The sequence below is a fragment of the Lathyrus oleraceus genome, chromosome 7 (genome assembly GCF_024323335.1).
Source record: "Lathyrus oleraceus cultivar Zhongwan6 chromosome 7, CAAS_Psat_ZW6_1.0, whole genome shotgun sequence".
Classification (NCBI taxonomy): Eukaryota; Viridiplantae; Streptophyta; class Magnoliopsida; order Fabales; family Fabaceae; genus Lathyrus; species Lathyrus oleraceus.
This window is the reverse complement of record NC_066585.1, coordinates 1769216-1781713: the sequence shown is the minus strand read 5'-3', so window position 1 is coordinate 1781713 and position 12498 is coordinate 1769216. Positions and strand designations below refer to the sequence as shown.

The 12498-nt window shown below is 40.7% G+C and overlaps 1 protein-coding gene across 1 annotated transcript; it reads left to right on the top strand.

The window, feature by feature from the left end:
• The first annotated feature begins 312 nt into the window (after positions 1 to 312).
• Positions 313 to 1281, top strand: LOC127108381 (uncharacterized). Its single transcript, XM_051045845.1, has one exon. It carries the CDS (start codon positions 313 to 315, stop codon positions 1279 to 1281), a length of 969 nt encoding a protein of 322 aa, XP_050901802.1.
• The last annotated feature ends 11217 nt before the right edge of the window (positions 1282 to 12498 follow it).

Here is a 12498-nt window from a genome sequence, read left to right as displayed (position 1 = left end):
AGAAGTTTTCTCTTTAGAGACTTCCAGTTGGCCCCGACTTTAGAAGAATTCGGAAGAATATTAGACTCTCCTAAGCAGAAGAAGGGACCATACAAGGGGTTAGGTCAAATCCTTAAACCCGAAGAGTTGGCATAAGTATTAGGCATCCCAGTCGAAGATCTAACCCCTAACATCAAAATTTGGGGGAAGGTACAAGGAATTCCACAAGAGTACTTGGAGAAAATTGCTCAAAGCTTTGCTAAAGCCCAGAAGTGGGAAGCCCATGATACTATTATGGATTTACTTATTTTTGGATTGGTGTTATTTCCTAATATGGAGAAGTTAATTGATTCAACAACTATTAGCGTGTTTTGGGCCGTTAAGGTTAAGAATGAAGATCCAGTGCCCGCACTCCTAGCAGATGTTTATCACACCTTGCACTTACGCTTTGAGAAGAAGGGAGGACTGATGTTATGTTGCATACCACTCCTTTACCAATGGTTTGTCTCTCATGTGTTCAAAGAGGTTGATACAATTGAAAGGATGGATGGATATGAGTGGTCTCAAAAGCTAGTAGGACTCACTGAAAATACCATTATTTGGTATCCTCATGGTTTGAATGTGGAAGATACAATTACTAGTTGTGGAGAATTTCCGAATGTACCATTAATAGGGTCAAAAGGGTGCATTAACTACAACCCTATTTTAGCAGTGAGGCAGTTGGGTTATCCTATCACATACAAGCCGGATGACCAGTTGTTAGAAGGTTTTGTGTTCCATGATATGGATGATCTCGTTATGTTGAGAAGGGTTATCCGAGCCTGGGAAAAAGTTCGTTTCAGAGGACAAGACAAAGGAAAGGGTGTCATAGGGTATAGAGAACCCTATTATCAATGGGTCACCAGAAGAAGTCAAGAGATCAAGCTGCCATTCATCCTTGATCCTCCAACTCAACCTCCACCACCAGAACCCATCCCTGTCTCCATGGAAGAAGTGGAAGCGTTGAGAGCTACTATAGCAAGACTTGGACGAGAAAATGAAGAGCTACAAACCAGCTTCCAGCAAGTTTCAAATGAAAGAAATGAAATAAAGTGGGAACTAGAGAGGAAGAAGGCTCAGCTAGAAGCGACTGAGGAAAAGGTCGACAAGGAAGAACGCAAGAGAAAGAAAGTGAAAGTAGGCATGGAACAAGCTGACCACTGCCTAGAAACCATTAAAGAGCAGTTGAGACAAGTTGAGAAAGAGTGCCAAAAGAATAAGCGATGGTGGCTACGAGCCACAGAAGAGAAAAAAAGAAGTTAGAGAGATATTGGAGGCTAAGGTACACTATCTCACTATCTCCCTCCACAATGTTGAGACCCAAGCCGAGCACGAGCGCCGACTTAAGGAAAGAGCCCTTGAAGCTTCTCGAGTCACACCTACGACTTGGGCCGAGAAATATCAAGAAGCAAAAGATGCTAGAGAAGTTGCTCAACAATGGAAAGATAGATTCGAGGCATTCCATCAAGACAATGTGATATGGCTAAGGGAAAGAGAGCAAGTCATTGAGGATTACGATACCTTCAGGAGAACTATCAATTTCTTGCAAGAGGACAAAGATGGGTACCGTACAAAGCTCAACAGTTTGGTAGAATTCTACAACTGGACGACCCGAGAAATACCTTGGAGGTTGAGAGAGGCAGTGGAAGGATTGGACCAACATGACACACATCCCACTGTAATCCATTTTGTTGTGATGTGTGAGGGGATGGTGAAGAGGTTCAAGTTTGAATTAGAAGAACTCATAACTCGAAAGACTGCTGTGTGATTCTTCTATTTTTCTTATATTCAGTTTAGTATTTGAGCTGTATCGATTTGGGAGGTTATGCCTTTGTACTCCACTTTAAACATTTGAATAGAGGAGGATGATCCTCATTTTTATTTCCTGACTTTATGTTTTCTTCAAATGCTTAATATAACTACAACCGTGATGAAAATTCCCTAAAAATAAAATATGCATGACATTCACATCCTCATTATGCATCACGCTTCATGAAAACTCAAAAAACTTACCCAACCTTTTTACCCTTTATCCAGCCACACTGACTAATCGACACCGGTACGAGACGCGAGGCAAATACAAGATGACATTAGAACAAGGCCAACCAGGTTACCATGAGGACAGACATCAATACGATCCAGGAGAAGATGGATCAGCTGTTGGAGACAATGCTTGCGATCGCTCAGCGAGAGAGGAGCGAGGAGGAAGAAGCTAGGGCAAAAAGGAATGATGGCACACCAGGTCCGAATCCCCAAGACGAAAGTTATGTTCCCACCAAGAAGAGATTGGTTCAGATACCGGTAGGAGGCAAGGAAGATGGAGACCGTGTAGAACCTTCTGATACGTCTACTCATCATGGATCCGAGATTGGAGATGACTAGTATGATGCATTCTATATGCCCGATCAACCAAAGCCCAAGATACTTTCAGATCCTGTTGCAGATAGGCTCCGTGCCCTGGAAAAGAAAATCAAATCCATAGAAGGAAACAACATCTTCGGTGCTTCTTCCATGAACATGCGTTTGGTATCGAATTTAGTCATCCCGGCTAAATTTAAAACCCCTGATTTCGAGAAATACAAAGGACAGACTTGTCCAAGAAGTCACTTGGTCATGTACTTCAGGAAAATGGCTGCTCATACCGAAAATGACAAACTACTTGTACACTGTTTCCAAGACAGTTTGAGTGGAACATCTCTGAGATGGTATATGAGTTTAGAACAGAGCCGAATTCAAAGTTGGGAGGATTTAGCTGACACATTTCTCCGTCAGTACAAATACAACTTAGATATGGCACCCGACCAAATGCAGTTGCAAGGGATGGCTATGAAGGAGAGTGAGTAATTCAAAGAATACGCCCAGCAGTGGAGAGAGTTGGCTGCTCAGGTAGAGCCACCATTGTCTAAGAAGGAGATGACTGGGATATTTGTGGACACCTTGAAGGTCCCATTCTTTGATCGATTAGTAAGTAGCGCCGCATCTGACTTCGCACATCTAGTTACAATTGGAGACCGCATAGAGAAGGGGTTGAGGGATGGAAAAATTCCTGGAGTAGTGACAGCATCTAGCGCACCAAAGAAATATTCTGGAGGTTTCCCGAAGAAAAGAGAAGGCGAAGCAAACGCCATATCCAGAAACTAGAAAGGGAAGCAACAAGCTTCATATGGTCAAGTCGCCGCCGTGGTACCTATACCCTATCAACAGCCAATGTAGCAACAATAAATGTACCAGCCACAACATCAACAACATCATCATCAGCAAAATACCGCACCACCAAGACAGTTCAAGCCAATACCTCCAAGAAGACAACTTGATCCTCTACCAGTACCTTATAGTCAGATATTCCCATATCTGCAGAAGGAGGGCCTTCTAACATTGAGGGAGTTAAAACCAGCTGTTTTTCCATATCCACCTGGATACGACGCTAATGCCCATTGCGAATTTCACATGGGAGCACCTGGTCATACTTTGGAAAATTGTTTCGCATTTCAGAATCGAGTACAAGACTTGATCGAAGCCAAGGCTGTTTCTTTCACTCCAAGACACCCAAACATGAATACCAACCCTATGCCGACGCATAAGGATGCTTCCGTCAATGCCATTGAGGAGAGTGGTGAACGCAAACTGATCCGTAAGGTTGAAGAGATTCAAACCCCTATCACCATGATAGGAGCACAATTGCTGAAGAGTGGTCTGATCCTGAAAGAGCTGGTTGAGGAAGAGAATAATGAAGGGTTGAGGAGTTTTATACAACAAATGCTGGATCGAGGCGAGTTACAGATAACTTATCATGTCAAGAGCAAGCGCTAGGAAGAGATAGCCGTGGTAGATATCCCCTATGATGAGGTCAAGGTAGAAATACCTATAAACCCGTTGGTGATAGAGTTCCCAGCACCATTCGAATATAAAGATGAGAAGGCAGTCCCATGGATATATCAACCCAGAGCTTTTAAACAGGGGCAGGAAGATAAACCTTTAATGATTAACAAACCAAATGTCACTTCAATTGTGGGCCCAGCAGGAATGACGCGCAGCGGCCGAGTGTTCGCACCAAGAACTGCTGATACTTCTGAGAGAGCTAAAGGGAAGGAGGCTGCTGTCCAGATCCCTATCCATAATCAGGGGATGCAAGACTTGCACCTGTCTCCTAAATCCGTTGTCACTCGTGAGGAGGCTGAGGAGTTCTTAAGAATAATCAAGAAGAGCGATTACAAGGTGGTGGACTAGCTAAACCAAACACCTTCCAAAATTTCCATGTTATCTCTCCTACTTAACTCTGAAGCACACAGGAATTCGCTGTTGAAGGTATTGAGCGCCGCTCATATCACCAAGGACATAACAATAGAACAGTTTGATGACGTGATAGCTTGTGTGACTACTGGAAATTTCTTGGGTTTTAATGATGATGAACTACCGATTGAAGGAAAGAACCATAACAAGGCTCTCCACATCTCTTTGAAATGCATGGATACTATACTGTTAAGGGTGTTGGTAGACACAAGTTCCTCATTGAACGTCATGCCAAATACAACTTTGATAAAACTGCCAGTGGAAGGGATAAGTATGAAGCCCAACACCCTAATCGTAAAAGCATTTGACGGTTCAAGGCGAGCAGTGATAAGAGAGGTTGACTTACCAACCAAGATAGGTCCAACTATTTTTAACATCACATTCCAGGTCATGGATATACATCCTGGTTACAGTTGCCTACTTGGGAGACCCTGGATTCACTCCGCAGGTGTTGTCACCTCCACTCTGCATCAAAAACTAAAATTCATTACAAATGACAAGATGATTGTGGTTGGAGGAGAAGAAGATATCTTGGTTAGTCACTTGACATCTTTCAGATATATCGAGGTGGATGGCGAAATCACTGAGACACCCTTCCAATCCTTGGAAGTAGTGAATATGATGGCCATTCAACAGACCTTGGAGGTCCCGAAATCCGGACCATCCATGGCCTCATGGCAAGGAGCTAAAGTTGTTATAGAAAGTGAAGATGCACAAGATTGGGGAAAAGTGTTGGAATTGAAAGAGAAACGAGACAAGTTTGGCTTGGGGTATGACCCATCATCACACAAAGTTGGTAACCAATCTGACAAAGAGAAGATTCCTTATGTGGAGAAAACATTCACCAGCGCTGGCCACATCTTTGGCAAGCAGGTGGCAATGATCAGTGAAGAAGACCGCAAGGAGGGGGTGTCCAGCTGGATGCGTCAAGCCGCACCTAATGAAGAACTAACAAACTGGAAGGCTGTGAAAGTTCCCCAAATATTTCAAAAGTAATTTTATCATTTTTAGACAAAACCCTGTGCTCTGCCCAAGGCACAGTGGCATGTTGTAGGTCCTCCTTTATCTTTTTCAAGAGTTTTTATCATTAATGAAATGACATTTTGCATTCAAATTTTTGTTCCTTTTCTTTCGTTTTGATCTATTTACGAAAATGGAAATCAATTTTTTATGCACGCACTTTCTAAATAAACTGCATAAATCATAACATGCAGAAACACCTCCGAGACTATTGATAACGACACTGCTATGGTCCAATATGACTTTGATTGTCCAATCTGCCAAACTGAAGACGAAGTGGGGGAAGATTGCGAACTCCCTGAAGAGTTGGCCAGATTACTCAGACAAGAAGAAAAGGTCATTCAACCGCACCAGGAAGACGTTGAAGTTATCAATCTAGGGACAGAAGAAGATAAGAGAGAAGTAAGGGTAGGCGCAACGCTTCAAGATACAGTGAAGACAAGACTAATAGAGCTCCTCCACGAATATGACGACGTGTTTGCTTGGTCATACCAAGACATGCCCGGATTAGACACTGACATCGTGACCCACAAGCTTCCCCTTAAAGAAGAATGCCCTGCTGTCAAACAAAAGCTAAGAAGAACTCGACCAGATATGGCTCTCAAGATCAGAGAAGAGGTGAGAAAGCAGTTTGACGTTGGTTTCCTGGAAGTCGCTAAATACCCACAATGGGTTGCCAACATTGTACCGGTGCCAAAGAAAGATGGAAAAGTCCGCATGTGCGTAGACTACCGAGACTTAAACAGAGCTAGTACCAAAGACGATTTCCCATTACCTCACATTGATGTACTGGTGGATAACACAGCTCAATTCTCCGTGTTTTCCTTCATGGATGGTTTCTCAGGATACAATCAAATTAAAATGGATCCCGAAGACATGGAGAAGACCACGTTCATTACTCCTTGGGGCACCTTTTGTTACAAAGTAATGTCGTTTGGTTTAAAAAACGCTGGGGCAACATATCAACGTGCCATGGTGACTCTCTTTCACGATATGATTCATGAAGAGATTGAGGTGTACGTCGATGACATGATTGCCAAATCCCAGACAGAGGAAGAGCACATCACCAACTTGGAGAAACTATTCACTCATTTGAGGAAGTTTAGGTTGAGACTTAATCCTAATAAATGCACATTTGGGGTTCGATCTGGGAAGCTTTTAGGCTTTATTGTAAGCCAAAAGGGAATTGAAGTAGATCCTGATAAGGTTCGAGCCATTCAGAACATGCCTGCACCAAAGACTGAGAAGGAGGTTCGTGGTTTCTTGGGGAGACTAAATTACATCGCCAGGTTTATCTCTCACCTTACTACAACATGTAAACCAATATTCAAGCTTCTGAGGAAGAATCAAGGCGTGGAGTGGAATGAGGACTGTCAGATAGCCTTTGACAAAATCAAAGAATACGTGCAAGAGCCACCAATTCTAATGCCCCCTGCCGAAGGAAGACCTCTCATCATGTATCTAACCGTGCTCGATGAGTCCATGGGTTGTGTATTGGGACAACAAGATGAGACTGGTAGAAAAGAGCATGCCATCTACTATCTGAGCAAGAAATTTAATGATTGTGAGACCAAATATTCATTACTCGAGAAGACTTGTTGTGCACTCTGTAAGACCCCAATTTTTGACCCTAAGATCCCTCATGGCATCATAGGATCTCATAGCATAAGCCTCAAGGATCATTGAGCATCTTGCTTCCTTTACCTATGGTTGGGATCTCTTTGTGAGTGATTGTTGATCATTAAGCATGCTCGCATTGTATATCATTGCTTTTCTTGTTTTAATCACTAACCAAAAGCACAAAAAATATGTCATTAACCTTTTGTTTTGTAGCATCAAGCAACCACATGTCAAGCAATTCAAGGGCATTCTTTGGGAAAGAGATGATGGTATTTTCTTGAGATAAGGATCCCATGATATCATCTTGAGCTTATATGAGCTATGGTTTCATTATGAAGCAAATTCCCCAAGTGGTAAAGGTTCAAATTCATCAAGGCATTTTGAGGTCATCTGAGGACCATTACAATCAACTGTGCAGTCAATTGAAGGCTTTGAGGTGGGGAAATGATTTGAAACACTCCATTCATGTTCAAACAAGGCCTATTCATCATGTCAAACATCTATCTTGAAGATTTTGAAGTCATTGCAAAAGTTTCCCAAAATGGCAAGTTTTTGGTTCACATTCAACTTGACTTTCCAACATCAAAGAAGCTTCAAATGAATTTTTGGTGAACATGAAAGTTGAAGATCTTTATCTCCTCTTTTCAAAAAGTCCTATATCATGTCCATCTGATAATTGGTTGAGAAGTTATGAACAAATGATCACAAAGCATGCATGGAAGTTCAAAATGGCATAACTTTTGATCTAAAACTCCAAATTGGTCCACTCTTTTTGCAAAATTTTCCTTGTGACCAACACTTTCCAAATCATTCATTGCCTTGCATGAAAGAAGCTCACGTGACCAAATGTCCATGCATGTACATTTTGGAGGGAAAATGCATAATTCAAAATTGGTTGATCACATGAGCCAAATACCAATCCAATCATGTTCATGAGCTGATTTTAAGTGGAATTGAACCTCTACATGGTACTGTTCACGTGCACTTTTGCCATGCATAGGTGTACTTACCAAATTTGCATTTTCACCTTATTTCTCCTTAATGCTCAATTAGCCATTGCTTAATTATAATTACAGCATCATTAACACACCATATATAAGCCTAATCCTAACTGCATTTGACATAACAACAGAATTTAGATCTAGAATTGGATTTTTCCTCCAAAAATTCTCTCACTTCAAACTTGAAATTTCTTCACATAACTCATTAATTTTCTTGCATAATCTGGTTCATTGAGCATTATTGAGTAGGAATCAAGCATTGGATTGGAGAATTTGGTGCAGATTCGTGCATACACAAAGCTTGAACATGAAGATGGATCTTGAAAATTGAGCTTCATTCAGGTGGATTCAAGTGTCAATTCGTGCATCAAACTGCATATCAAGATTACTGGAGTGGATCTGGACATTTTGAAGGCTCGAGGACACGATTTCCATCAATGCACATCAAGTAAGCTTGAAATTTGATCCTCATTATTTGCTATTTCATGTACCTAATCATGTAGATCTTGATTCACTGATGATGCTGATATAAATTGTTTTGATTTTGGTTAAGTATTGAGTGAAATATGTTGAATTCAAGTTTTGATATGCAAAATGTTTTCATTCGATTTGCTTAATTCATGGAGTGTTAGGCTTAGTGAGTGTGAGATCAGTGTTCTACGTAGAAGGACGGTTCCAACGGTGTATAATACTTTAAGTTCTGGAAAAAAAATCATCATCTCCGTCGGCGTTCAACCGGAGAAGACGACCGGAATTACTATTCCGACCGTCTGGTTCAAACGCTAGGGTTCACTGTGCGGGCGCCTTTAACCTTGCCGTCTCCAGTTCGATACCTCGCCATGACATTTTGAAATTACTTGTGATTTCCCTTTTGCCATGCCAAATGCAGCGTTTTGATGCTAAACGCGCTTGCAACCTTATGCACCTCGGTTCGATCCCTGCTTGTGATGCTTTGGATTTTTTCAATTGCTTTTCATGTTAAACGCTTCATGGACCTGGATAACCTGAGTTCGAGCCTGGCCTAGTGCATATTTTTGATTTTATTTTCCAACGCTTTTGTGACTTGCTTGTCCTGAGTTCAATCCTTGCCTATTGCATTTTTCTGAACTTCATTCATTTCCATTTTCCACATGATTTGCATTATTTCAATTTATTTTCTCCAAATTGCAAAAATCATAAAAAATAGCATGCAAATCCAAATTAATTCAATCTTTTTTCCACATGTTTTTTTGAATGTCTATTATTTGTTGATGTTAATTTCCTAATTTTTGTGCTTCTGGAATTTTAAATGTGCTTGATTGTTTGAACATGATACCAAAATGACATGTTGTGCTAATTGATTTGTGAAATGCTCATGGTTTGTCCAATTGCCTTGAAATTTGACATGCTTATTCATAACATGTGACCTGATCTTTTGGCTTTTGTTTGGCATTTTTACCATTTAATACCACTGTTTTGGACACATGAGCATATGTTGTAACATTTGGTGTCACATTCTTGACCTTGTACTTGTGCATTTTCATTCACACACCATTTGTTATCTTCTGGACTTAATTTTTGGTATGATGCTTATCTTAACATGTTAAGTGCACATAAAAAATTTCATGATCATTGGATTCATTTCTGTTTTAATGTGGATTTTCTATTCTTGATGTCCAATTTTGATCACATTGCTTGCCTTTGCCTTATCTTGATCATTTGATGGCTTTGCCTTATGATTTGGCTTTGGTCCTTTTGAGGACTCTTTCTTGTTTGTTTGAATGTGCTTTATGTGAAATATTGACTCCTGTTTTGACTTTTTGATTTGCCTTTGACCCTAGTCTTTGTACTAGTGGTTTGTACTCACCAATTGTGTTTTGTGTTTCAGGTATTTAGCACTAATGGTTGGTGATCTCATTACATGAGATGACATTTGCTTTGATCACTAACTCTTGCTGTTTTGTAGGTTCTAATCGATGCTCATTGCCTCACTTGATTGCTTGTGTATTGTTCATTGAGTTGTTGTTTGGTTTCTCTGTTTGCTGTTTGACTGTCTGACTGAGATACTAATTGGTTAGCTTTTGTACAGGTACATTAGTCGCTTTTAGCTCTTGCTTGAGCTTTGCTTTGGATTGTGGTTGATACACCACTTAGGTAGCCACTCTTTTACTCCATGTAGTCTGGAAGTCCTGCCACCTTTTTTGCAGGCATTTGGCTGAAGTCCTCCTTATGAGGCCATGACTGTGTATGTTTATATTTGTGCTGAAGACCTCTAAATGAGGCGTGTTATTTGTTAAGTCCTCCTAAGTGAAGAGGCAATTGGCAGATAGAAGGGATTTGCAATCAATCCCCTGTTATTCAGTTGAGTCTTTCATTATGCTCGCACTACGTGCTGATGCTTTTGAATAAACACCCAAGATCTTGTATAGAGTCTGTCAAGTGGAATAGGGTCCCTCATTCTGGATCCCCACATCTTCTTTATCATAAGCTCACCCAGGCCAGGGTTAAGAGCATGAGGTCTCATCCTCATTTCCATTTCATCAGCTTCACATAACTCTCAATGTTAGTGGTTAAGAGCTTCAGAACACCCCTACCGCTTTGGCTTGATTGTCGAGGTTGATATGACCCCTTGACTAAAGCCCAACCAACTTGTCTGAGCCTCTTGTTTGTATATAGAGAGTGATGCTTGATTGCTTGTTTGCTTACTTGTGAATCTTTCATGTGTTTGCTTTTCATGCATGTTGGTTTGTTTTGAGGAGTTAGATGTAAGACCATTGATTGGCTTTCTGTTTCCTGTTTTGTTTTGTGGAGTTAGATGTAAGACCATTGATTGGCTTTCTGTTTCCTATTTGTTTTATGGAGTTAGATGTAAGACCATTGATTGGCTTTCTGTTTCCTATTTGTTTTGTGGAGTTAGATGTAAGACCATTGATTGGCTTTCTGTTTCCCGTTTGCTTTTGGAGTTGGATATAAGACCATTGATTGGAATTCCGTTTCCAGTTTTGTTTGTTCTCTTATGAGACTTTGCTTATTGTTTGTGCCTTGTGTTGCCTGATTCCAAAGGAACTTACTTGGATCATTTCTATGATCTTGAGAAAGCAACCCTGTTTGTGGCTTTGTCCCTTAACCCTCACCTTTTGCATGCTTAACCTTGATCCATATTTTCATCCTTAACCCAAACCAGAAAACTTTTGCGCAAACATTCGACTTGTTTTCAACATTAGAAACCTAGGCCTTATGCCTTTGATTTTCAAACTTTCTTTTCATAATACTTATTTTGAATTGAACTTTAAGTCAACTTTGACATGTTTGTGAATACTTCTAATTGGTTAATTCAACTCACTCAATTGTCTTTTGTGGCCCTTGTCCACCTCTTAATCAAATTTTCATGCATTAGCCATAGATCTGAGTTATCTTAGTGGTTGATGTGAATCTCACCTTTGTCCTTAGTGATCGAATTGTAAGCCTTCCATGCTTATTATAGGGTTAACCCCTCACTAGCATGTCGAAGCTATTCTCACATGGTGGACTTGTGGTTGTTCAGGTTGAGTTTTCTCCCTTTGATAACAAAAGACCTTAAGGCTTTTGTTTAAAATCAATCCACTCATTTGTTTTCGAAATTTTTTACCCGAACTACGGGGTTTTGATCCTTATCTTTCATGAGAAGGTACGTAGGCAATGGGTTCATCCATCCAAACACAAAATGTAAATAAACTTGTATATTCTTCTCTCATCTCTTCAATCATGTTTGCATATAAATAATTTCATAAACAATAACCTTTGCAACAAGTTGTGAAAAAGGCTCCCTAGGAGTACCTAGGATGTTGTGGGTGCCTAACACCTTCCCATGACATAACCAACCCCCTTACCCAGATATCTGACCTTCTTTTACTAGTTTTGTTTGTAAAACTTTATAGGTTTTTGTTCGCTTTCTAACCATTCCTTTGGATAAATAGAAGTGCGGTGGCGACTCGACTTTGTATGATTTACCTTGGATCTAGTTAATATTTCCAATGGTAACGAATACACCGCTACACACTCACATGGGGTGCTAAGCGTCTCAGGCAGTACATGCTAACTCACACAACTTGGCTGGTATCTAAAATGGATCCCATCAAGTACATATTCGAGAAACCAACTCTCACTGGTAGGATTGCTCGATGGCAGATGTTATTGTCAGAATATGATATCCAATATGTTGCACAAAAAGCGATCAAGGGAAGCATACTAGCAGACCATCTTGCTCACCAACCACTGGAGGATTACCAATCTTTGAAATTTGACTTTCCAGACGAGGACATCATGGCTGTTAAGGATGTTGAAGACTCCGAACTAGAGGAAAGCCTCGAGCCAAAAGCAGGCTGGACGCTCATGTTTGATGGTGCCTCAAATGAAATAGGCCATGGAATTGGGGCAGTGCTGATGTCTCCCAAGAATTTCCATCTACCATTCACCGCAAAGCTCTGTTTTACCTGCACAAATAACATGGTCGAGTATGAAGCTTGCATACTAGGGTTGGAAAAAGCTATTGAGTTGAAGATCAAGATACTAGAAGTATTTGGGGACTCCG

What these genes read in the sequence shown, in the direction of transcription:
- LOC127108381 (XM_051045845.1), top strand. Translation starts at nt 313, where the DNA reads ATGGAGAAGTTAATTGATTCAACAACTATTAGCGTGTTTTGGGCCGTT.